General features: G+C 32.0%; 1 protein-coding gene across 3 annotated transcripts; it reads right to left on the bottom strand.

Annotated features, from left to right (window-relative positions):
• Window positions 1-6,415: 6,415 nt before the first annotated feature.
• On the bottom strand, window positions 6,416-8,964 carry LOC145576142 (uncharacterized). Of its 3 annotated transcripts, none has more exons than XM_081633929.1 (2): window positions 7,204-7,920; window positions 6,416-6,923 (listed from the first exon to the last, which is right to left on the bottom strand). In XM_081633929.1, exons 1-2 carry the CDS (start codon window positions 7,598-7,600, stop codon window positions 6,889-6,891), a joined length of 432 nt encoding a protein of 143 aa, XP_081490055.1. In that variant the 5' UTR covers window positions 7,601-7,920; the 3' UTR covers window positions 6,416-6,888. The 3 variants fall into 3 exon arrangements, with proteins under 3 accessions (XP_081490055.1, XP_081490054.1, XP_081490056.1); XM_081633928.1 differs by lacking the exon at window positions 7,204-7,920 and adding an exon at window positions 7,935-8,964 and having other exon boundaries at window positions 6,417-6,923; XM_081633930.1 differs by lacking the exon at window positions 7,204-7,920 and adding an exon at window positions 8,031-8,962 and having other exon boundaries at window positions 6,422-6,923.
• Window positions 8,965-27,594: the final 18,630 nt, after the last annotated feature.

The following is a 27,594-nucleotide window of genomic DNA, read 5'->3' as shown; positions in this document are numbered from 1 at the left end:
CCTATCGATGCGTAATTTTGTCATGTTTTTCCAAATTAATACCACTTTAGATGATATTTTAAATGATTATCCAACGTCCCGGGTGCGTTTGTTAGCAAGATCCATATTTTATTTTAGATTTATTAATGGTTAAAAGCTTAAAAATTAGAGGCGAAAGAAAGCATATGTTTCCCCAACAAAAAGGAAGGGATAAAGGATTAAAGATTTTTTTTTTATTTTTAAATAATAATAATAATAATAATAATAATAATAATAATAATAATAATAATAATAATAATAATAATAATTTGAGCAGTAGGCAACTGGCTAGCCGCCGGTAGTCGGTCCATTTGCACTTGGCAACAAATTGTCATTTTCTTCTTGTCTTCACTTATCATTTTCAAGATCATTATATTTCTAATAGTAGTATTATTTTTATATTAAAATTTTTTTGATTATTTGAAGGTGGTGATATTTGATAGCCATTACACAAATGGTAATGTAAATTGGACCACCTTTCTTTAAATAGCTTACTTTCAAATTTTAGGGTTACAAGAAAAATATCAAAATGCTCTTGAAAGTGAAATTTTGTTCACAATTAGATTATTGGTTCCTAAGTACTTCTTCATTCTTGTAAATTTGTGATTGCTATTTGCTAGATCACGATTGTGTTGAAATGAGCTTTTTGTTTGTAGATTATATAGGTATCTATCATTTATGATCTTTGGGTCAAGTCATACGTAGTTCGTATAAATTAAACTTCTACTCGTGTTGTATTGTGTGCGTATTAAATTTAACTTAAACCCCAGATGGTTTATTTGAATTTTATTCTTGGTTCTCTTTTAAAACTTTCTTACGGAGTAATATTTCTTGAATGCTATTCATTTGTTCACTTTACTCACCTTTTTTCAACTCTTCAAATGATTATTTTGTTATGTTCTTTCTTTATATCGTACGATTTTTATAAAGATTCATGCTATCCGACCTCAAATCATTTTGGGATTAAGGCTTTATTTTTGTTTTATAAGAACATTAAAGAGATAATAATAGCAAAAAGAAGTAGTGTCTACTGTGTAGTAATTTCTTGGAGACTTATAGTTGTATTGATTGATTCACTTGATAATGAATTGATACTCGTTTTAAGTCTTTTATCTTCAAAGAATGACAATCACAAGCTTAGTCAACTCTTGGTGGACCAAATTCTGTAGTAATGTTGATTTTGTCATTAATCTATCTTATGTTATTGAGTACTAGTTTGAAAATTTAAGGTTTTAATTTCAACTTTGTATCTTGTATAGTTTTCTTGTAAAGTTGTAAACTTGGCTACTTTGTATTGGTCATGAATTTCTAATATTTAATTTCTCAAAAATTAAAATCAACTTTTGGTTTGAGCTCAATTTACAAATGAAAAACAGTTGTTTAGAGGAAATTTCATGTATTGTTCATAGAACAACAATTAAGGAGATAAAATTGTGAAAATGAAGTTTTTAAATAGTTGTGTCTCATTGACTCATTCTCTTAGGATTTACGTACAAGTATTGAAGAAATAGTATGTATAATGGATTTTTAGTTGTATATTCTAAATATACATGTATATATATATACTAACTACATAATTTAGGAAAGCTTGGAAGGTCAAAATTAATGTAATGTAAGTTAAGGATGAATAGTTGGTTCGTGGAGGCGGATGCACGATCCACATGGTGCATCCGCTCCAAAATACAAAAATGCGGAAAGAACATTCAGATATATACTAATGAACATGGTCATATAAAAGAACATAGTAGTCATTTATAATGTACATGGACATATACATAAAAGAACATAGTGTTCATTTATAATGTACATCAGTTTTTTATGCAACAATTTTGTATATTTTTTTTTAAAATGAAATTTTGTATAATGAAATAGATAAATAGTACTATAATTATTATTTTTTACCATACATTAATTACAAATCATTTTAATTTTTTTTTACCAAAATTTCACTTTCTCTCTCCAAACAAAACTTCAAACCAATTTAAATTCCTCAAACCTCAAACAAAATTCAAGAAATTCGAAATTTTGAGCCCAAAATTTTTCAAGATGACAAATAAAAACCAAAGGTAAGACCAAATTTGACATTTATGCTTGTTTATTTGACATTTATACTTGTTTATTTTGAGTTTGAGTGTTTGTTTTTTATAAATTTGATTGAAAATTGTAATATTTGATTTTATTGAAAATTAATTGCGATTTTGATATAATTTTGTTGTTGCAATGAGAAGTAAAATGAAATTCTTGAAGAAGATCAACCAATTAATATATTTTGGAAGAAGAAAACAAGCAAATAGACAAATTTAGAAAAAGTTGTAGATCCAAATAATACAATGTACATTAAAATACAGTAAAATGTTCTTTTTTCATATACTTATATGATGCAAATAATACAATGTATATAAAACATGTAACCAACATTATAACATATATGTTCATTAGAATATAATACAATGTACATTATACAGTAAAATGTACATTTTTCATATACATACATGATCATTTATACTAAATGTACATTTACTATATGAATAATGTTCTTTAATATTATCATGTTCTTTACTAAAATTACAGATGTTCTTTAGATTTACAAAAAAACATATAAAATTGAATGTTCTTTATAAAATAGCTATATGTTCTTTACAAAACAACTATATGTTCTTTACTGAATAGCTAAATGTTCATTCCGTCTTTTTTTAAAGAACATTGGATGCACCAAGCATGGTGCATCCGCCTCCATAGAAAAAATTTCAGTTAAGGATTTAATTTTAATTTTTTTGGATAAGATAACCGCAATTCAATTTTGAAGATTTCCATTGCATGGGGCCAAAAGGTAATCAAGCATGTGACTATATTTATAATATGAGACATGTGAAGTCCCATTCCCTTTATATCTTCCTTCTCCAAAAGAGTTAGGGTCTGTTCACTTTACATTATTTTCAATTCAATTCAATTCAGTTTTTAATTTCATTCTCTCATAAAATATTCAGTTCATTTCAGTTCAACTCATTTCAGTCAATCAGAATAGGTCCTTAAGGTGATAATGATTTTCTAGGATTTTAATTTTATTTCATTTTATTTTATTTTTTTAATTTCAATGTTGAATTTTCATTGTTTTTATTTTGATATTTAAATGTACAACAAAGACGTTGTACCATTATTATTAGATGATGACCCTTAGATCAGAAGAAACTTATCCCACGTTTTATTGCTGTTCGCTTATAGTTTCTTTTGCGTATACAATATTCTCCGTACATTGATTAATTTTGAGATTGATAGTTGTCCCTTGTACTTGTAAAATGGACGATAATGTAACATTCTAAATAGAATAGAGAGATACCCAAACATATTTCGAAGTATTTAACGGGTAATTAAATAGATCATGCATAGTTTTATGTTATTTCTTTAGAAATCTCTACCCAAGTCTTACATATTTTCACTTTCATGGTCCCCACATACTTTAAACTTCACTCAAATTATTTATCCACATACATTATTATGTTATACAAGTAACAAATTCATTCTCCTAAAACTCTAGGCATTTACAAGTAATGAAAAAAAAAAAATGAGTATTGCGATAAAGAAAAAAATTATAGAAATATACGAGTATATACCAATTACCAAAGAAGATACTTGTTAAATCAGAGGAAAATTATGTAAATATTCTCTGTAACTTCTCATTCATATTTACGGCCAATACAAATATATATATAGCATTAGGGTAACAAACCCCTAAGCCTAGTCAAAATTCTACCATATCTTTTCACAAGATAAGTTTCCTAAATTATATCACAATAATATCTCCAATACCCCCCCTCAAGTTGGAGCATACGGATCATAAATGCCCAACTTGCGGAGTAAAAAGTCAAACTTGACCTTTCCCAAAGCCTTTGTGAAAATGTCAGCCAACTGAAGCGTCATAGGCACATATGACGGTTTTATGAGACCTTCTGTAATAGCATCCCTGACAAAATGACAATCCGCTTCAATATGTTTCGTTCTCTCATGAAACACCGGATTCTTCGCAATATATAATGCCGACTGGCTGTCACAATAGAGGTGCATGCCATTCTCATGGCGCACACCTAGATCTCTCAAGATCCGCTTTAGCCACTTTAACTCTCGAGAGCAAGCAGACATAGACCTGTACTCTGCCTCTGCAGAGCTCATAGCTACTGTGGGTTGTTTCTTGGTCTTCCATGACACAGGAGATAAGCCCAGAAACACGAACCAACCTGTCAACGAACGCCGTGACAATGGACAACTTGCCCAATCCGAATCACACCACCCTTCCAACTTAGAGCGCTATCAGACCGTAGCAAGATACCCTGACCTGGACTCTTCTTCAAATATCTCACAACTCGCAGGGCAGCATCCCAGTGCTCTACCCTCGGACTCTGCATAAATTGAGATAAAATATGCACAGAATAGGCCAAGTCCGGCCTAGTGACTGCTAAATAAATCAAACGCCCTATAAGACTTCTATACCTCTCAACATCATTAAAGAGCTCCCCATCTGCCAGAGCTAACCTGTGGTTTTGCTCCATGGGAAAATCTGCTGGTTTTGCGTCAAGCAACCCTGTTTCAGTAATTATGTCTAAGGCATACTTTTTCTGGCACATGAAAATTCCCTGCTTGTTTCTAGCTATCTCTAGCCCCAAAAAATATTTCAACACACCCAAGTCCTTCATCTTGAAACAGTCACCTAGATATGATTTGAATGATAACAAGGCAGTTTTATCATTCCCTGCAACAATTAAATCGTCAACATAAACTAGCACATTAAGTTGCATTTTCCCTCTTGTCAGAGTAAAAAGAGAATAATCATAGTATGATTGTTTAAAGCCATAATTCTTCAAAGCCGTCGTCAATTTTGCAAACCAACATCGAGGAGCTTGTTTCAAGCCATACAACGACTTCAACATCCTGCACACTTTCCCTGAATTATTTTTGTCAAAACCAGGGGGAATCTTCATGTATACCTCTTCCTCCAAGTCACCGTGTAAGAATGCATTATGAACATCCATCTGATGGACTTCCCAATTCTTCACTGCTGCAACTGCAAGAAAAGTACGAACAGTCACCATTTTTGCAACCGGAGCAAATGTCTCGTTGTAATCTAGACCTTCAACTTGATGATTGCCAAAGATCACTAGGCGAGCCTTCAATCGTTGCAAGTTGCCATGTTCGTCATACTTCTCTTTATACACCCATTTACTCCCGAGTGCCTTTTTGCCAGGTGGAAGAGATTGTAGAACCCACGTGCCCTGTTCTTCTAGTGCCCGTATTTCATCGGCCATTGCTTGTCTCCATCCTTCATGCTTCATGGCTTCCTTGAAATTTTTCGGTTCATTGCTACCTGTAATTGCAGCAATATATGTTCTATGCGTCACAGAAAAACGGTGAGAATCAACAAAATGTGTTATTGGATAAACAGTACCTGAGGAAGATGTTGCAGATGAACGATTTGATGTGAGTGGACTATTATTCCGAATGGTGTGAGTCACAAAATCCTTGAACTTAACCGAAGGAATCTTCACTCGTTTGCCTTTACCCATAGCCGAAGCATCTTCACCTTGCTCAATGTCAGTCATGTGGGGTTGTATTTGATGCTGCTGCTCGGAGTGGGAAGCTGCTCTGCTACTGTCGGGCTGCTCCTCCCCACCAGCAGGCGCTGATGACCCAGCTAGCACATCAGTGCTGCTGGCAGCCCCTGCCACGGGCTGGTCGTGGCTGGGAGGAGTGTGCCACGGGCTGCCCGTGGTGTTTGCTGCCTGGGTACAATTTTCAGCATTTTCTGCACAAATTTCAGCTCTCTCCTCCATATTCTCACGGCCCCCAACTCCCTCATCACCAATACTACAAAATTCATCCTCACTTGCACACATATCATCAAAGTTCACACTTGGGGCTGTTTTAATTTCATTGGCAGAAGACATGAGAAAAGGAAATTCATGCTCCAAAAATTGTACATCCCGGGAAATAAAAATTTCTTTTGTCTCCAAGTCAAACAATTTCCACCCTTTTTTTCCAAAAGGATACCCCAAGAACACACATTTGCGGCTCCTACTAGCAAACTTGTCTCCTTTGCTTCGTTGATTGTGAGCATAACACAAGCACCCAAAGACTTTAATATACTCATATGACGGTGTCTTATCAAATAAAATTTCATACGGAGTCTTAAACTCAAGCAATCTAGATGGAGTACGATTTATCAAATGACAAGCCGCTTGCACACACTCCCCCCAAAATCGAATAGGCAAATTTGCTTGAAATCTCAAAGCCCGAGCCACATTAAGAATATGTTGATGTTTACGCTCAACACGGCCATTTTGTTGAGGCGTCCCCACACAAGAAGTTTCAAATATAATCCCATTAGCATTAAAATAAGGTCGCAAGGAAGTAAATTCCGTTCCATTATCACTACGCACAAATTTAATCTCATGTTCAAATTGACGTCTAACTAACGCAATAAAATTAAGAAACATCAATTCAACCTCAGTTTTATTGCGTAATAAATACGTCCACACACCTCTTGAAAAATCATCCACAATTGTTAAAAAATAATGTGAGCCACAAGATGATGGAGTCTTGTATGGCCCCCATAAATCAACATGAACAAGTTCAAAAGAACGACTCGCTTTATTTGTGCTAACAGGAAAACTACTTCTATGTTGTTTTGCCCTAGGGCATACATCACATGATTTATTCTTAAGGCTCGTACTAGAACTACTCATAAAAGGAAGATGTTGTAGAACCTTTCCCGAAGGATGCCCCAAACGTTGATGCCACAACTCTGTTGATTGACCCTTGTCTAGCTTCAAAGCCTTCACCGTTGGTACACCTCGGAAATAATATAGTCCATCCACTCGTTCACCCGCTCCAATCACCTTCCTCGTCGTTAGGTCCTGTATAACACAAATTTTGTTAGTAAATTGCAGAGTGCAATTAGATTCATCACATAACTGTGTTGCAGAAATTAAATTGCAATTTAATTGAGGCACATAAAGAACATTATGAATCTTCAAACCCCCTTGCAAAGTCACAGAACCAATTTTAGAGGCATTAGCACTTTTCCCATCCGGTAATCCTACCGGACAATGTTGTACATCACAAATATTCGTCAAAAGGGATAAGTCACGTGATTGGATGCGCCGGTGTCAACAATCCAACCTATTTGATCCTTACCATGAAGCTTAGGTTTCATAGAGGAAAGATGATCTAAGAGCTGCTGTAGTTGGGTCGGAGTGACCCTCGAAAGCGCTGCACCATCAGCAGCCGAAACACCACCTTGCTGCGTGGTGTGAGAAGCAGTTTGCGTGGCTGCTTTGTTAGCACGCACAGGGGCAGCAGGAGCGTTGCCACGCCCTCCCCCTCGTCCTCCTCCATTATGCCCACTGGAATCACCACGACCCCGGCCTCGACCTCCACGCCCACGGTTGCCCCACCATGAAGGATAGCCATGAATTTGAAAGCAACCTGTCTCATCATGCCCAACCCGATTACAGTGATTGCAAAATTTCTCTGAATTTTCACCTGATCGCTGCGGTTTGGAGGTAGGTTCATGTTGTAGCTTGAAGGCCATAGGAGTGTCACGAGCCACTGCCGAGTCACCACTGCCGCCACGGAGCCGTTCTGCTTGAACAAGCTGCTGGTACGCCTTATCCACTGAAGGCAGGGGATCTTGGGCTAGAAGTTGGCCCCTAAGAGAGGCATATGCATCATCAAGACCGTACCGATCAAAAAATGGTGAATTAAATCTTCTTGACGCAATCGTTCCACTTGAGCAACAATGTTACAATTACACAAACCACAAGAACAGCGAGGCACGGTAATATAGGTATGCAATTCATCAAAATTTTTTGAAATTCTACCAAAGTATGCTGCAATACTTTCGGAGGCAGATTGTTTGCACTCACCCAATGATAATTTGAGTTGGCATATGCGAGTCCCACTAACAACACATAAACGATTTTTAAGATTCGTCCACAATAATTGAGCATCATCATACTCACCAATTGTAGCTCTCACCGATGAGTCCAAGGTATTTGTAATCCAAGCAACCAACATCGCGTGAACAGCCACCCAATCATCCAATTTATCATCATCCGTCGGTTTCTTGACGGATCCGTCAATGAAGCCATACTTGCGCTTTGCCTTCAACGAGGTTCGAATTGCCCTCGCCCACTCATCATAATTCTCACCCCGTAGTTGAATCGGAGTAATTATGTTCCCGGGTCCATCACTTGAACCTAGGTGATAAGTCATGTCCACCTTGACTTTTCCTCCATCACCACCTGAGTCGTCACCGCCTGAGCCACTTGCACCTCTGGCCATCACTCACAACTCAATGAAAGAAGAAAAAAAAAATTTGGCAAAGAAGCAGACTCACAAATTCTGGAAAATCGTGTACCAATTATGAAAATTGAACACTAAAAAAAAAAATTAGACCTTTACTAGGCTCTTGATACCATGTTAAATCAGAGGAAAATTATGTAAATATTCTCTGTAACTTCTCATTCATATTTACGGCCAATACAAATATATATATATAGCATTAGGGTAACAAACCCCTAAGCCTAGTCAAAATTCTACCATATCTTTTCACAAGATAAGTTTCCTAAATTATATCACAATAATATCTCCAATAATTATATCACAATAATATCTCCAATAATACTCTAATGAAATATGTGGTAAAAAAAAAAATTGTGGTCAAAACTCACAAGTGTATGAATCATTAAATCATTGTTTATCCTCCTTGTCTACTTCCTTCCATGGTTGATTCTCAGTTTATCACAATCAATATAATGATGAAAACCATTTTAAGCCCTAATAATTTCCACCATCTTTTTTCCTCTTTTAATCTTTTCCAACTAACATTTTTCTTTTTGACAGTTTTCATATTTTTTATTTTATTTTTGTTTTATAGGGTAAACTACTAGTCTACCACTGGCTATTCCCTTTATAGTATAGTCGATCGTAGGGCATGCAATTTCGTACGGATAATGGTCCCCTTTTTGGGAAATTCCAGCTGTTCTTCCCTCATTGGTGCCCTATAATAATTTTTTTTTCCTTGATGAAAACTGTTTTCTGTTTATTGTTAAACTGTTTATAAATTAATGTTTTTTTTTCTTTTTTTCTTGCATATGATGTGATTCAGCTTGGAATTAACGTACATGGGTTAGCATTATTGGACCATCTTGGCGTATTACTATATACTTGTACTTGGTATTAATCGTATGTAATGACGTCATGCATATTATTATTTGTAATGATTTTAATTATTATAATTTTCTTTGCAAAATAGTACTCCCAAATTAATGGTCTTTTTTTTTTTTCAATCTTTTTGGTATGGTGGTGGTGGGGAAGAACTGAAGAAGCATCAAGATGACTCTATGTTGAAAGTTGGTGATTATGTGGGATGAGGTGATTTTAGTACCCAAAAAAAAAAAAAAAAAAAAAAAAAAAAAAAAAAAATCCTCACCCGTTAGTTTCTTTGAAGTTAAGTTTTCTACTCTAGCATAAATTTCTATCAGTATGATCATAAAAGAGAAAGCTAATGAATGGTGGTATTTATAATGGTTAATTTGTGATTTTGGTATGAAAGTATCATCACCATACTTTGTGTGTTATTGGAAATCTTAAGTATAAATTAAAGTATATGATAGCCCAAGAGTAGGGATCTCTTAAAACATAATTTTGGCAAAATTGACTCAAACCTATAAAACCTGGTTAACCAACTCAAACTTCAATTTCACCAAACTTACATCACCTACAAGGGCCACAACCCCACTCGAAAATTAATTTGATTTACACACTATCACGAGGTATGCGTTGATTTTCATATGACTTAACAAAATATATTGTCTCAAGATATCATGTTCGACATATTTTTTAGCTAAGTTGTGTGGATTCAATAAAATACAACTACAACTTCTCTTTCAACCACCTCCACTCCCCTCCCCCCACGGCCCCACCAAAAAAAAAAAGAAGGTGATTATTTCACCTTTAATTTACTTCTAATTATACTACTCTTAGTTTTAATTTTATTACCTTAAAATTTCTTCTAATAAGGCGAATAGAATACGCCCCTAATGAATTAAATTTGACCGGCTATTCCTAAATTTGAGCACTATTGTAATGGGTAGTTGATCAAATCATTGAACAAGTTCCCATTGGGCCATTAGTTGAGTCAATTTAAGGAATTCTTTCCCTTTTCTCATCCGCAAGAACCGCCATTTCATTGTAGTGAGCTTTTGGACCAATGCAAAAGCCTCTTTCTATTTATTCACCTTTCACCAATGGTTTTATAGTTTTGTGGATAAGAATAAGAGAGATGCATGTACGTTTGTAGTATTTATGCTTAGTACGAATTTAGGTCACGTGAGTTCTGTTATTGGATGGAGTTACTTCTCTTTTTTCCACAAAAGTCACCTATGAAAGAAGAAAGAAACCAAATTATTATTATTTTGCAAAAAGTTTCACTTAAGGTACCAAAGTTTTAAAATTTTCACTGATATTACTCAACCCATAAGTAACCTACTACAACAGGTAATAAACGTTTGCAAAAAAAAAAAAAAAAAAAATGGCAAAATAAAAATACTGACATAAACTCCTAATCTAACTTATAACATTAATTTTCACCTAATTTAACTCATATCTAAAAAGATAAATTAAAACAATTTAATCCAAAAAATTCATTCAACATTGTTATCGTCGCCGCACCATCAATGTTGCCGCTGCATCTACCACCACCGTCAACGTCGTCACTGCTTATCACTATATTAAATGTCGTCGCCTGAGTGTTCCTTTCTCTCTCGCTCTCTTCTTCTTCTTCTTTTTTAATTGTTTAGATCTGATGGTTTGAGGGGTGAATGGGCTAGTTTGGGGTGGTTTTGGTGTAGTTCAAGGTGAGTACGGGTAGTTTTGGGTTGGTTTAGGGTGAGTGTTAGTGATTTTGGGGGCTGAGTGAGGGGTGGTTGTTTTGGGGTGGTTTATGGTGAGTGTTGGTGGTTTTGGGTGGTTCAGCTGAGAGGGGTTTGGTTACAGTGTGATTCGAGTTGAGAGGAGGTGGTTTCAGTGTCATTGGGGTTGAGAGAGGGTGATTTTGGGGTTGTTCGGGCTAAGAGGGGGTGGTTTTAGGGTTGTTCAAGGTGCGTGTGGGTGGCTTCTGGGTGGTTCAAGCTAAGAAGGGGTGGTTTTAGGCAGCCGTTGGGAGGTTTTGGTGTAGATGATGTTGGGCGACGGTTGTAGGATGGTTGTTGTTGGTAGTGCGAGAGTGGTGATCGAAGATAATCAAACATTAGTACCTTCTCCATTTATGTCAGTATTTTTATTTTCCTTTTTTTTTTTTTGTGCAAATGTTTACCTATTATAGTAGGTCACTTATGGGTTGAGTAGTCTAAGTGAAATTTTTAAAACTTCAATACCTTAAGCGAAACTTTTTACAAACTTTAGTATTCTTTAGTAATATTAACTCCTTTTTCACACAATCGAGAGGATAAATCTTTTCCTTATGGGTTATGAGCAATTCATCAATTATAATCATACTTTTAGGTAGATTATATTTTTGACTATTGTTGTATTTTTTTTTTTAAAATAATAATAATAATAATTTGAGCTTTCCACTCGACTATTGTTGTACATCCACACAATTTATTGGAGTAGTTATCTAGGTTGAGGTACCCTGGATGAAATTAAACGCTTTATCAAATTTATTGGATTCATAACGCGGATACGCCCAAACTAAAGATTACTAAATGAGATTTTGCATGAAAAAGACATTTAATTCACCTTATTTTGTTTTTTTACTTCTTTTATGGTTAACTAGGGCAGCTTAGCGCGAAATGCAAGTGCAATAGTTAGCCATATTCATAATCTCTTTCGATTTAACCTTAAATTACAAATTTAGTTCTTGACAATTTTTTAATAAGAAAAATATATAAACAAATATATTAAGGGGTATAAATTCCATGCACTATTCTTAATAATTTTTTTTTTTTTTTTTTTTTTTTTTTTTTTTTTTTTTTTTTACAAGTGATCATTATTAATGAGAGTGAATAAATAGTCTAAATGGTATAATTGTCCAAACACTATTCATTAAAAAAACTTATACACATTAATGAGGATATCTATGTAATACACATTTTGAAGGGCATAATTGGCATAATATTATTCATAAGAGTAATCTTGTACTTTTTATAAGGTAGGGATAAAATAAATAACAAATTCAGAAGAACTAAGGTTTAAATAAATTTAAATTAATTTAGATAAGTAAAAAAAACATATAATTAGAACAACCGATTGAAGTAGGAGAAGTATTATTTTTTTAAATTATTATTCTAATAGATCAAAGTAGGAAATATAATATGAAATAAATAAAACCCTTAATTTTAGTGAGCTGCTAAACATCGCTCCCATTTTACATACTAACGCTCCCTTTTTGACATGGAAGGACGATATTGCCCTTTGTGTAAGTTGTAGTGTATAATGGTATAATATCATTCCGACCCCTCCACTTACTACCATGTGGTAAAAAAAAATCCCGACACTACCACATCCGATCTCGGTCCACCACATCCGACCCCATCACATTCGATCTACCACCAAAAATCCGAGTTTTTTTATTAAAAAAAATTATTAAGCATTAGCGACGGGTTTAGGACGATGGATGACGACAACGTTCGGACACCGGAAGTTTCGTCGGAGGATTCTGTAAGTCGTCGTACTTTTTTAAAAAAAAATTTGAAATTAAACATCCGCCTAAAAATTAGGATCCATCTAGGTGGATCCAAAATTTTTGGGCGGATGTATGTGGTTTTTTTTTAATTGATTAATTAATCAAATTTATTATTGTAATATTTGTATTATTATTATTATTTTATTATGATTATTATTAATTTTGTGATTAATTGAGTAATTAGTATTAGTACTTTTATTGTTGTTGTGATCAATGTTGTGGCTTTTTTTTTTCTTCCTGATTTTACTTATTTTTTTTTAGAGAGATAAAATGAGAGTATGAGAGTGAAGTATGAGAGTTGTGAGTGCCGTGGAGTGAGTCGTGGGTATTTATTTTATAGGGGTAAAAATAAAAAATCTTAAAAAAAAAGGAGAGCGAATAACCCCTAATTTTAACAAATGAACTCTTTATTTAGGCCTAGTTTAATCATCAGGCCATGAACTTTTGTCTGTTTCAACATAGTAATTAATCTAGTACACAAGAAAAGGCAACCCAATAAGACTTAGCATTGGTAGTAATAATTTACCCTAATTTTAATTTAAAATATTATATTGTTAATACTATTCTAATTATACTTTTCAAGTTGTTCTACCGACAAATTAAGACTAACAGCTAAACTAATGCAAGTATGTGTGGCTTATATCTATGTTCCTTTATCGAAATAGAATGTATGTGGGTCTTGATTTTGATGAAAGCAATTCCTTCAAATGATGTTAGTTTATGGAATTAAGAATATAGGTTGGATTAATTGTGTAATATATGTATTGTTATAGTAGCAATGTAAAATGGTATGGAGTACTCAGTAATATATAACTTTCGCATAAACTTATATTTTAAAACTAAAATTCTCATTAATCTATAAGAAATTTATATATGATTTCAAAAAAAAAAAAATAAATAAATAAAAAATAAAATTATATATAGTTATGTGAAATTTTATGTTGAATCCAATTCAACATCTATGATCATTTGAGTATTGAATTTTTATAACTTGTACGTTTATAAAATTAGAGATAATTATGATTTAAAATGTATTTTGAAAATTATAAAAAGCTAAATAGGACAATATACTGTTTAAGGGACATACAAAGGATTCCGTACTCTTTAGCTAGCTAAATGTTAGCCATTCGAGCTAATCTTGGAGCGATACGACTACCTTTATACATTTGGGTTTATATAATAATAATAATAATAATAATAATAATAATAATTATACAAGAGCTAATAATTGTTTTGTCCATAATATGTTTAGTAATTAGTATTCGTTTAATTAATAACGTTGGACCCTACATACGTGGCATGCATAGATCCAAATACTCCAACTAAAGTGATGTAACAAATGTGTCAATAATGTCAAAAAGTATGATTAAACAACATACTAATAGTGTACTATTACAAACAATAAGAAATAATAATGCAAATGCATATATTTTAGACTATTAAGCTTTCTTTTGTAGCTTTAACTTGTTTACAGTGCAATTAGTAGGTTACAAATTGACCTTTCAACTCATCTTTTGTCACCCAAACATTGTACGCGTGTCTAATATCCACTTTCTCATCTTTTAGTATTTTTGCTCAAGAGTAATTTTCTTATAACCGAGGTTAAGTGACTACAATTAAATCTTGTTGAGTAAAAATGAATACAAATTTATAAATTTTCAATACTCTTTTCATTACTGGTAAATTTAAGATGAGATTGAGGCGGTGAAAAGGTGGAGCGAGTAGAGGGTGTCGCTCTGTGTCTAATGTTCGTAGTTGTAGATTGAGGTATAAAAAGGGCATATTTGAGGACTTTCCTTTTACGAGTATTTTGTTTTCAACCCTTTGGTGGATCTAACATTCTTCCACGATTTAACCTTACCACCTTAATAAATTTAATTAGCTAACAAATTATAAACTTATATTTCAAGTCTTGAACCTTCATTATTTCAACTTTTTTTTTAGTAACAACTTTCTAGATTAATGTCCAAATTTGGTGAACTTTGTTGTACAAAATAATTATTGTATGTACCTTTGAGATTTTAATTTTATTTTTAATTCTTCCAAATTACCGTAAATGATTAAATAAGTCAAGATATAACCCAAATTGCATCATGTTATTGTTGTATGTACTGTAACTATATATGTATGTCTGTATGGTATGACCAATTATTATAACATAAATTTGAATTCACTAATTGGTTCATCTTAGATTCCCACTTTGATCCCATGCCAACCTCAAAATTTAGAGAGATATTCTTCATTTCATCTCCCATCTCTATTCATGTACTGCAAAAACATGTGAAAGTAGGCCCTTTATTAATGTAGTAGTCTCATAACATAATTCTTTCATTTTTTTAAGGCAAGGAGCTTTTATTCTTTCTTGTTTTTAATAACCCCACCTTCTTTGGAGATTTTAAATTATAGGAACATACTATTATTTTATTAATTTATTTAGCATTAACCAATACATGAATGCTACTATATTTATAACCCTCCTACTCGGTTAGTTCTAAACTTCTACATCTCTCATTTTTCTCATCTCTAAGCTACCTTGTAATTACAATTTAATCTCTTCTTTATCATCTTAATCATCCATTGCTACATCTTAATAATCGACCAAGGTAAAGAACAAGAACAAGAAGAAGAAAGATGGTGTACAAGCTAAGTTCAAGTTTAGAAAAAAGGTTACGAGTTCAAATCTCATCCATATATTATAGCAAGATGAAGCGAAAAGCTATGGGTGTTGATGATCATGTGATGTACAATGATGATGATGTGAAGAAGAAATTTCATCAAAGGATAAAGCTTTAAAAGCATGTTATGTATGATGATGATGATGATGACGATGATGGTAAATGCATGATCTTGGAGGGAATGTTGACCTCTAGGCAAGTCTGATGCTTGGCTTTCTCTCTACATCTTTTCTCTCTTTTGATCAATTCCTTCTTGTTTTTAATCTCTTTTTTTGTTTGATTGTTGTGAGAAATTGAGAGAATTGATAAAAATGGGAATTTTTGATCTTATAATTATAGTATGTTAGTTTGTAAGATTTTAGACTCTTTAATTTCTCTCTTCTTCTTTGATTGATTAATTAAGCGTGTTCTGATTACATAAACTTGGCAATTAATTAATTAATTAATTTTTACTTTAATTTTTATATTTTGATTGTTTTTATCTAGTTTGTGGATTTATTATGTAAAGGTAACGAAAAAGTAAACATTGTATCAGAAGACTCTTCTTCTGAAGAAAACTTCTAATGCAATATCGAAAGTTAACTAGATCCTCCCAAAAGATACATCTCTTTGACTCGGTGTTTATGTCTTCAACTTTGATTCTTGTAGCCTTCTTCATACGTACCAAGTAATTTACTTTTTTTTTTTTTTTTTTGAACGGAAGTAATTTACTTATATAAAGTGATTTCTCATTGGTTATTTCTAGGAGCATGATTCCTTAAATTTTGGTTTGATTTTATTGTACCCATCAAATGGGGGAATCCCGTAAACTATGCCCCTAATCAAAAGTCAATGGTTTGATTTTAATTCTAGCTAGCATGTAATTTTAACTTGGAATCTATGCCCCGTTCACTCCACCTTATTTTTGCTGAACTGAAATTATTTTTACTAAATTGAAATTAATTTTATTAAACTGAAATTATTTTTGCTGAACTGAAATTATTTTTTACTGATTTTCTATTATATTTCTTCTTTATAGTTACTTATTTTTATTGAACTGAAATTATTTTTATTGAACTGAACTTATTTTTACTGATCTGAAATTATTTTTATTGAATTGAAATCATTTTTACTTAATATTATTTTTTTAAGGTGAAGTGAACAAGGCCTAAATCCAAAATCGTATGAAATAAAGGGGAAAAAAAACTTTTTAAATATAGAGTATCTTTGTTTGCAAAACAATTTAATTATTTTTTGATCCATTCTATATAGTACATAAATATGTGATAAACAAAATACATACATGTGGGAAAGTTGAAGATTCCATTGAAAATATCTTTTAATTTATGTAGTATAGTAGTGTAATTTTGTGTTGTATATAATTTTTTTTTTTTTTTTTTTTTTTTTTTTTTTTTTTTTTTTTTTTGTTGTAAGTGGCAAGGTGATTAATTGGAGGAGAAGGAGGTTTAACAAGGAAGAAAAGTCTGGTGGATGAGGACTCAAGTTTGCATTCTAGAAGAAAAAATAGTAAAGGAAAAGACACATAATTTATGAGTAAATTAAGGAAATTACCAAAATACCCTTATAATCTTGTTATATGCAAAATTTGAATTTCTCCGATACACCTAGCTTAGCACCTAATTAATTGTGCATTTGTGCACAATCATTGTTACCCCTAGGCCCCTAGTTGTTTCATACAAATAGTAGGGCTTTTAACCTTTTCCGACAACTTGGATCACTTAAAAAAATATATTTGCTTTTTATATGACTATACGTTGTACTACATACACGAATATGGTCAAAGTTACATTTGTTGTTCCGAGAATAAAATTAAATTCCGTATTTCTTGTTACTTCCTCCGTCTCTTATTAATAGTTTCTTATAATTAATTTTAATTCCTAAAATGATAGTCTCATTTGCTTTTTTCAAGTACTATTAATATTAAATTTTTTTACCAAAATTCCCTCTAATTTACAATATTATTTGTGCAAATTAACTTTCCCATATAAATTTTGCTTTTCCAAGTACTTTTATTACTTTCACTCTCTACTTTTTTACTTAGGACCTATTTAGTTCACCTTATTTTTACTTATTTCAGGAAAAAAAAAAGTTCAGATCAGATCATAATAGAAAAAATAAGTTAAAATCAGACCAGATCATCGTTTTATGTGCAGTATTTTATCGTTAAATAAAATCACATATTAATAAAATACACATTATTACGAATCTAACAAGACCCCACTTGATATATTTTTTCCGTATAGATTATCGTATATTTAAGGTCAAAGTTTGGTCAAATCTGACATTCAGATCAGATCAGATCATACCAGAATAGATCAGGTCAGACCAGACCAAATCAGATAAGCAAAAATAAGGTGAACCGAACAAGCCCTTACCAAATGTAAATTTACTTTTTCAATGTACTGTTAATACTTTTTATTTATTATTATTAATTTTCGTAAAAATTGCTCATAAATGATTATTATTAAGGAACGGAGGAAGTAAAATGTACGAAATCCTTTAAAAAATTACTACGTACTTTTTAATCCAACAGTAATGACTATTCTTAGTAAAATCAATCCTTGAAATTGTAGGATGTGGGGAGAGGATGGTCAGAGCACTTTATCTACAAATAATTAGTTTATTTATCGTAATACATTTAGGGTATTGGTTTAAAGTGGGAAATGAATAATAAGTTCCACCTGAAAAACCTAAATTTAATTACTGTTTAATAAGTACTTCGATTTATTTGGCCGACAAGTGATGAATAAAGTTTTGGCAGCACAAAGATTAAGACTTGAATGGGTTGTCTCATGTCACTCGTCATATCTAAAGTAAAAGGGAAAAAAAAAATAAATAAAAAAAAATGAAAATACTACTAGAATTTATCAAAAAAATATAGCAAAAAAAAGAAGAAAAGAATCTAGAAATTCAAATAATTGAAGTATTTGTCACTTCTTACTTGTATTAGTTGCCCTAGTCAATTTAGTCGAAAGAGTATGTTGAAATAATATGCCTGTGTCAAAAAAAAAAATAAATAAATAAAAATGAAAAAGCCTTGAATTGGTATTCTAAAGTAACGAGAGAAGGAGTAGTGCGTAGGCAAGAAATTGAAGTTGCGATGAAGGGTTAGCTATAGCTCTAGATGAGTGAGCTTCATCAACATAGAAGCATCCAGCTACAGCTCTAGGCGAGTGAGCTATAGCTTAGCTTGGCCTTATGGAGTTTTCGGTAGGTTGGATCTAGCTTCTGAGCTATAGATCGATAGTTTCGATCAAAGTGTTATAACTTATGATATTATTTCCTAATCAACTTTCATCATATGACGATTAAATTAGAATTTACTTTTTTTTTTTGAGGGAAAATTAGAATTTACTTGGGGAATACTCTTAAGGTTTTTATTAGGATTTCTTTAATTATGTTATAAAAGGACATATTAGGTGATTAATAAAGATGGGCATCGTGCCGTACCGGGCCGTCACGGGCCGTGCCTGGGTGAGGCTCATGCCGTGCCGTGCCAAGTTTTGGCACACCCCGACCCACGGCACGGCCCATGTGCTTGGCGGGCCGTACCGTGCCGGGCTGCGGGCCAACCCGATTTTTATTTATTTTATTTTTTTTTAAAATACATATGTATATTAAAAAAAATCGATATATAATTTTTTTTTTGAACAACTTAAGTTTATATAAATAATTTTATTAATTTATGTTTATGTTAATGTTAATATATATTTTTTTAACAACCTTAATTTAATTAAGTTTATATAAATAATTTATGTTTAAGTTGATATAAATAATTTTATTAATTTAGCAAAAAACAATAATGCTTTGCTAATAATAATAATAATAAATACGTGTCTGACGGGCCGCGTGTCGTGTCGGGCCGTGCCACGTGCCGATCTGGTGGCCGTGCCGGCGTGCTGACCCACGGGTCGACAACCGTGCCGCCCGTCGTGCCCATGCCAATTTTCCAAAATTTTGTTCACGGCACGGCCCACGGCCCACAAGTGGGCGGCCGTGCCGTGCCGAGCCCGTGTCGCCCACGTGCCGGCACTGCCCATGGCCATATTTAGTGACCAATTAGATCACACCTTTTAAGCCATTAAGATTTAAGACTCCTTGTATTATTCTCTCGTTCTTTCTCCATAATAGTGAAGAAGCTCTTAAATTCCTTACATGTGACCGTGGAAGTATGTCTAATTTGACTGAACCATGTGAATCCTTGTGTTCTTAGCTTTGTTTATATTCTTTGCTGCTTTTTCTCATTTTTAATTAATTTTCATTGACTTGTTCCGCATTAATCAACACAACACCACTTGATTTCCTAACAGAGTATTTTGAGTATGCTCACGTACATCCTTAATTATGAAAGAGTGCACGAGATAACCAAACATATAATTAGTTTCTGATGAAATTAAAGCAATAAGGAAATTGATGTTATGAATATGACATTATGCCCCTATTGCCAACAACGGATTATGTCTTAAGTCTTCTAATAGTAGTTCCATATATATAGTAGAATATGTACGCCTTTTTTTTTTTTTTTTTTTTTTTTTTTCTGGGGTGACAGTGAAATCGAGACTGCAATGATCCACACTATAATGACATACAAAATTAAATGTCAATTATAGAAGTATCAAATTACCAATTATTTTATAGCTTGGCAATAATGTTACAAATCTTACAATATACAGCGTATGCACAAGTATAAGCATAGGATGGAGGTAGGACTAGTATCAAAAACTTAACTGACAAACACAAACTGGTTTGACTCGAAAAATACCCAGTTCAGATTCTCGTATGAACACAACCCCAACTGACTTTGCCAAACCTAACCCAAGTTCAATTCCCGAATTATTGACACCTCTATGGTAGGAGTGTCATTTGACAATCCAATAAAAGAATGTTTTTATTTGATTCAATTGCTATGTAGTTATTAAAATATAAATCTCTTTATAAATGTCGAATGACTTATTATTTATAAATTAAATCAATCTTTACTCAAAAAAAAAAAGTCTGCGGAGTATTCCTCTAGCAATAAATGTCGTATAAATTGATGGAAGTTGTCATTGTTTTGCAAATATCCTCATTTTATTAAAAATGACCATTTTTCCCATTTAATTTGCGTGAGTGTAATTTTTACATGAAAATGAGATTCTTCTTTCCTTTTCTTTCTCTAATCATGCTTTTCCTAGTTCATAAGGGATACGTAATAGTATATCATTGTTACTCGTCATAATTGACATGTTGCGCACATAACACGTTTGTTATATGATGGACCATTCATACACATATAGTAATTGCACTGAGTTATGACTTATACTATGTATATGCAATTTATGCATTTCTAATAATCTCTGAGTTAATTCCTACAATGGTGTTAATCCATGATAAGTCTCTTAAACACCCTAAATGAAATAACCTAAAATTTAAGATGTTTGGTATTTGTAGATAGATTTCAGTCATTAAGTAATCGATCAATTGCAAAAGTATACAAAATGGATCATCAATGAAATGAGAGTTTGAGGTGATTCATCCTACTAAAATTTAATTTATTAATTAGGAAATCTTCCTCACTAGCGGCACGCAATTAAGTTTTTTTAAACATAAAATCGGAAGGAGGAAACTAAAAATGTTATTTAACACATACTTAAGGTCTGTTCTGATTTACTGAACTGAACTAATTAAAGCTAAATTAAACTGAATAGAGATGAAATGAATTATTTATGAGAGAAGAAAATTAGAAACTGAACTAATTAAAGCTGAAGTGAACTGAACTGAAAATTAAGATGAAGTGAATAGGCTGACCTTAGCAGTTAGGACATAGTATTTGGAACATCCGACAGTACCCCTAATCTGAGGAAGTATGAAGTTGCATTCCGGGAAACACTCTAAAGTCATTGACAAATTATATTAAGTACTAATTGTAGACCTTGTAATGTAGTTTTGTGAGAATTGGTCCACCTAATGGCTAGTATATATATATATATAAAGTATGTATTAATCCATAATTAAGCAACGCATTTGTCTGTATTCATCATTACCATCCAATTACTGTATTAATTAGTTTTGGCACGTAATATTAGAGATTTTTTAAGTGATAATTAATCGTTCTTTCTAATGAGTGCCTATAGACACTTGTTAAGATAAAATGATATAGTATAAACTATATTTTTGGGCCTCAACCATCAAGTTAAGCTTTGGTTGAAATGGTCCATTAACATAAAAAATATATCACATATATTTTCCGATATATCATATCTCTAACATAAAAAATAAAAACTTACTCATATACCATTATGTACAGTACTCCGTATAATTTGAGATTTTTTTTAAGGTAAGATAAAAGACCCTACTGAATCGCCACCCTCACAAATTTAGCCAGCGCAGCTCCGCATGTCGATGCTTGAGAGTAGAGGGGGGAAGTAAGGGAATCCCCCTACTCCCAAACATTTTGTAGTAAAGTCACAATTCGAGGCCCACCAATAAAAAATAATAATAATAAAAAAATAATTTGAGATATTGATGATCAAAATTGAATATTAGCAATAAATTATACTCCGTAGTGTACAAAAAATCAAAGTACAGGTGTAGTGTACAACTGTACATAGACATTTCTTTCTTTAATAATAATAATAATAATAATAATAATAATGAGATTCAGATTCTTGCCATTTCCTTGGTAAAGATGGAATCTTCATAGCCAATTGTCACGATTATAAAGGTTGCAGTCCGATTAGAAAGTATATTAAACAACTAATCGGATCTTTTCTTCATTGATTTGGATTAGAATATACTCATATATGAAGACTTAGGCCATCTATCACTTAAATTATAAGCCATTAAAGATATTACTTGATGGTTCAAAAGAAAATTGACAAGCAATCAACATAAAAGAAAAAAAAGTTACTCTTTCATGATCAATTAATTTCAATTGAGCAGTTCTTTTGTTATTTTATTATTTCAACATTGAGAATGTTTTGCGTAGAACGGATTCACGTGAGATCGGACTCAACAATAAAAAGGCGAGGGTTTGAGAAACCCGATCAAAGCCCGCGCACCAACATTTTGTAAAATCGATAATATTGTCTTATTCCTAAAAAAAATTATCTTATTTCTAATAAAAACTATCTTATTCTTGACTAAAATCTTTATTTTCGTGCACAAAATAACCTTGTGATTTCGAATAAAATATCATAATATTGCTTTGTTTATGATATTTATGATAAAAATAATCTTATTTCTGACTAAAATTTTCTAATTCCGGACAAATATTAAACCAATTAATATTAATCTAATACATAACAATAAACATTTAATACCAAACAATAACAATCAAATACCAAACAATAAACATCTAATACCTGACATTATTTTCACCTTCACCACGACCCTCTTCTTCTTCCATGACTACAATATTTTCTCTCTCCTCAACCCTCAGGTTTAATATCATCTCTAATAAACTCCTACATTTCATCATCAATTAACAATTCCACAATCAAATTTCCCAAAATCAAATTAATCAAATTCACCCAAAACCGCCGCGACAAAGCCACCTCACCAAAATCCTCCTTATCTCGACCATTGTCAATAGAATTCAACCTCCCCAAACTCAACAGAGTAGCAGCACGGATCTGGTCATTCTCCACATCATCTCGAAACTCGGAATTCGAAATACTGATCGCCAAAGCAAGTTGTATCTGATCATTCTTCATCACCGACAAGTTGGGAGGTGCGGGAGAGGAGGCGGAGAGTGGTGGAGGATCTGGCCGCCATTGATGGGTGGGAGGAGAGAGAAAGGGGAAGAAGGAGAATGAAGATGGTGGACTTACGTGAGTCGTCTCACCCAAAACTTTACCTTCAAGATTTTGGACAACACACACCAAAATAATAAAAATAATAAACAAAAATGGCATAGGTTACAAAAGTTGATGCAAAACAAATGACATTCAAATCGATGGTGAATTATTGAAGTACAAAAAGTAATTACAAGACTACGTATTTCTATCTCAACTCGACACAATCAACAAAAAATGTACCACGCTCAAGCATATTCGATCTACTAGCAGTAAAATAAAAGACATAGCTATATTCGATTTTATGACAGTAATAAATTACTCCTTCCATGTAAGGATATATTAATTTAATTGAGATCAAACCCTACATACTAGATACCTACTCCAAATCTTTAACCTTACCAACTAATTTAGCTGACATTCTACTCATTTCATTTGATTATGTGTAACACCTTAGAAATTCCTTTCTTTTAAAATACCAGTTTTGCCCTGTTTAAAACTTTAAATAATAATATCTAAGACATTATTGCCACCGTAAAAACGGCTAAGATAACTATCAAAGACACACAGCGGAAGACTAATTTCAAAACCATTTAAAACAAGTCGGAGGAATTCCTGCGCATAATAATAATAAAAGGAATGTACAGCGTCCTGTACTCCAGTAGAAGTTATGATCAAATATAAAGTCACATAACTCCCCCCATATGTTCATATTCAAGGTATATACGTTCCAAGAGTTTTGGTGCGTAATCTCTTTCACTTTACGTTATTTACAAATTATTAAACTTGGTGATGACTCTCAAACCATAACCATTCAATCAAGAATAATTATTCAATCAATCAAATATACCAATTTAACTCTTGAATAATTAGTGACCACATAATATGTTGAATCCTTTTTAATTTTACCTCGGTGCCAATGACACCTTAAACGCGTAAAGCGCCACAAATCCTATCCTCGGTGTTAAAACAACTTAAGTGCACTAAGGCACCAACATACCATTTATTCCTCGTGTACATAGACACTTATACAGCTCTTTCCTCATGCTTATACCATCAATAAAAATCATATGAACCATAATAAAATTCCTTTTCAATATTCCAAACCAAATTAAACATTTAGTTTAATTAAACATGTCTAACATGCCACAAATAAATATATGGTTCATAAATAATATTCCAAACTATTATTTTCCATTCAATAGTCCATCACAAATAAATCATGCATCATAATCCAATTACCAATAACACCTAAATCATAAATTTCCAATCCAAACCTAGCATGATACTACTTGTAATCAATCAAACACATTTAGCATGCCACTACATTTATATAATTATGTTAAGTACGCGAACGTACCTTGAATATGATCTTAATATCGCCACAATTAATAGAAATCACTCACTTTGAAATCTCCTACAATTTAAAATCATAGAAGAGTATTAAAATCCTCTCTACACAAATTTCCAACAATATATACTATTATAAAACCCCTCATAATTTATTTAAAATAAGCTGAAATTATATTTAAAACATCATACTTTAATCTCAATTAATGGGTAATTAAAATTCCTTAAAGAAACTTGATTTTAACTGCTCTACCAAAAATTACAGCACTATATTTTAATTAAAACTTGCTGTAATTAAGCCTTAAAACACTTTAATCAAAAGTCTAAACCATTGTACAACTTAACCCTTCAATAATTTACAAATCACGAACCTAGGGTTTCAAAAATTGGGGCTTTTTAATTAAAAACATAATTTGAAAATTAATTAACATAATACTTATAATCAAACATCAAAAATCAAATCCCAAAACTCATAATTAACAATTAGATTTAGGAATAAATTAGTTTTTAACAATAAAGATTCAATTTTTTTTTTTTTTAAAATATTCGGACCATGGCAGCCGACAGCCACCAGGCTGCTGCCTGTTGCTGGCGGCCACCGCTGCATTTGTTCGGCCAGTGGTGTTGAAGGGGAGCCGAAAAGAAGAAAATAGGGGAAGGGGAAAAAGAGAAAGAAAAAGAAAGAAAAATAAGGAGAAAGGAGAGAGTTGTTCACCTTGGGCTTTCTCCACTCTGGGCAAAGTTTGATTTGCCTCATATGTTGGATATTTATACCCCTTTTCTACAAACCCTTTTTCCCTAACTTTCCTCTTTTAATTTTCCTAATCCCATCCCTAATAAAACTTTACTAAAATAAAACTTTTCTTAAATTAAATTCCAACTTAATTAATATAATTAATTAAATAAACTTTCCTTTTATAAAATATTTCCAAAATTATTAAAATAAATAATTAAAATACTTTAAATAAAACATTTCACTTTAATTAAATACTTCTCAAAATACTTATTTTAAATAAAATACGTAGAAAAATACGAGGTATTACATTATGTGTAAAATATTTAATTAGTTATCTAATCTAATATATATAAATAAAGTAGACATTTTTTGGGAGCATTCGGCGCGTCACATAAGAAAAGGTAATATTTTGTCCAATGAAAAATTAGATTAATAATTTATTTTAGAATTTTACTCGCCACCTAAGCAAAAGTGACGAATAAGATTTAAGAATTTTGACACATAGGTAAAAACAACGAATAGAGAATAATTAAAATTTAAATTACTTTTAAAAATCAATAATTATCTTCTCTAAAAAAAAAACAAAATAAAAATAAACTAAGTAAAAATTATCTTTTTTTACATATATGGATGCAAATTTTTAATCGCAAATATTTTTAATCTCTCCCTAGAAAATATTGTAAAAGTTTGATTTTAATAATGTACTCATCGAGACGAATAAAACTAAATCTCATATGACTAATTTCCGGTAATATTTTATAGTTAAACGATTATAAATGAGACTAACATTTTAAACCGACCGAGTAAATTAAATAAACGAATAGGTAAAAGACTTATTTTGATCAATAAAAAAACGAGATTTGTCATTTCTTTTTTGAATTAAAAATTTAAATTGTCACATAAGCAAAATTAGCGAATAAGGTTTGGGATTTTAAATTCAAGCGTTACATAAAATAAATAAAACAACAAAAGATAACTTCAGTGTTAAAATTAAAAAATTATCTTATGATATTAGGAATTTTATCCATATATTTAATGAATGATCTTCATAAATATACACAATTTAAAATTAAATAAAATGATTACTAGAACCGTGTGTCGCACGGGCTTACATCTAGTTAATAATATTTTTGAAGCCTAAAGCACGTAGAAGATGATTAGCCGTTATATCATAGTCATCCATGTGAACTTGTAATGCATACATGTATTCTCATTCTTATATACGTAGTATATATACGGAGTATTCAAGTTTTTATGTGTCCAATTGTCCATTGAATTTCTTAACCCTACTAGATGAACTAATAAGCTAGGTCCACGGACCACCATCTACACAGCTACACTTACAAGTCTTGCTTGTACCAACTTTCGTACAGAGTACACAACACTAATAACTACTAAGGAGCACTATACGACAACACTCTTTAGTTAGCTACACCAATAATCTTGTTATTAACACTAGTTCAAAGTCTTCAAACCACACATAAGCCACACGCCCAACGACACACAACACCCTCTTCACTTACTCCGATCCAACGGTTCAACGATAATATATATACTTTGTACATTGTAACATAGACGACGTATAAGTTATAACACTTTACTATGAAAATAAATAGATTTAAGTCGTATTATTTGCCAAAGGGGATTGGTTTTCTTTGAATAAGTAGTGTACAATTGAATAGTTTAAGCTGAATGGATTTTGATAAGTGTAATTAAAGCGCAATATTGCACAAAGCTAACCTGATCTCACGATTAAGGTCCCGTTCACTTCACGTAAAAGAAATAAATAATAATAATAATAATACTTCGTATTCAGTAAAAATAATTTCAGTCAGTAAAATTAATTTCAGTTTAGTAAAAATAAATTCAGTTCAGCAAAAATAATTTTAGTTCAGTAAAATTAATTTTAGTTTAGTAAAATTAATTTAAGTTCAGCAAAAATAGTTTCCGTTCAACAAAAATAAGGTGAAATGAACGGGGCCTAACTTGGACACCATATTCATGTCTCCTCTTGCATTGGATGCTAAAATGCCAAAATGCACACGTGAACTTATACTAATTTTGGCAGGAAAATAATGGTCTTAAATCAACCTAGCTATTATTTTAGGCAAGTATTACTTCCTAATTTGTATAAAATACAATTGTAGAACAAAAACTTTTAGCATCGAACTTATTTGAACTTGTTAGTCGATCTAAATCTAATCTGATTATACTCAAAATATAATAAGTTCAAACAAAATAATAGGCGAATGGACCCTAAACATGATCTTAAAACCTTGAAAGCTCCAACAAAAAATGTCA

This window comes from Chenopodium album, chromosome 13 (genome assembly GCF_948465745.1).
Source record: "Chenopodium album chromosome 13, dcCheAlbu1.1, whole genome shotgun sequence".
NCBI classification, from domain to species: domain Eukaryota; kingdom Viridiplantae; phylum Streptophyta; class Magnoliopsida; order Caryophyllales; family Amaranthaceae; genus Chenopodium; species Chenopodium album.
The sequence above is the reverse complement of the archived record's forward strand: the minus strand, read 5'-3'. Positions and strand labels throughout refer to the sequence as shown.

Excerpts from the sequence above, each read along its gene's own strand:
- LOC145576142 (XM_081633928.1), bottom strand. The coding sequence starts at position 8,352 with ATGGCCAGAGGTGCAAGTGGCTCAGGCGGTGACGACTCAGGTGGTGAT. Across the intron at positions 6,924-7,934 it reads CCAACTCAAATTATCATTGG|GACCTAACGACGAGGAAGGT; the intron begins GTGAGTGCAAAC and ends TGTGTTATACAG.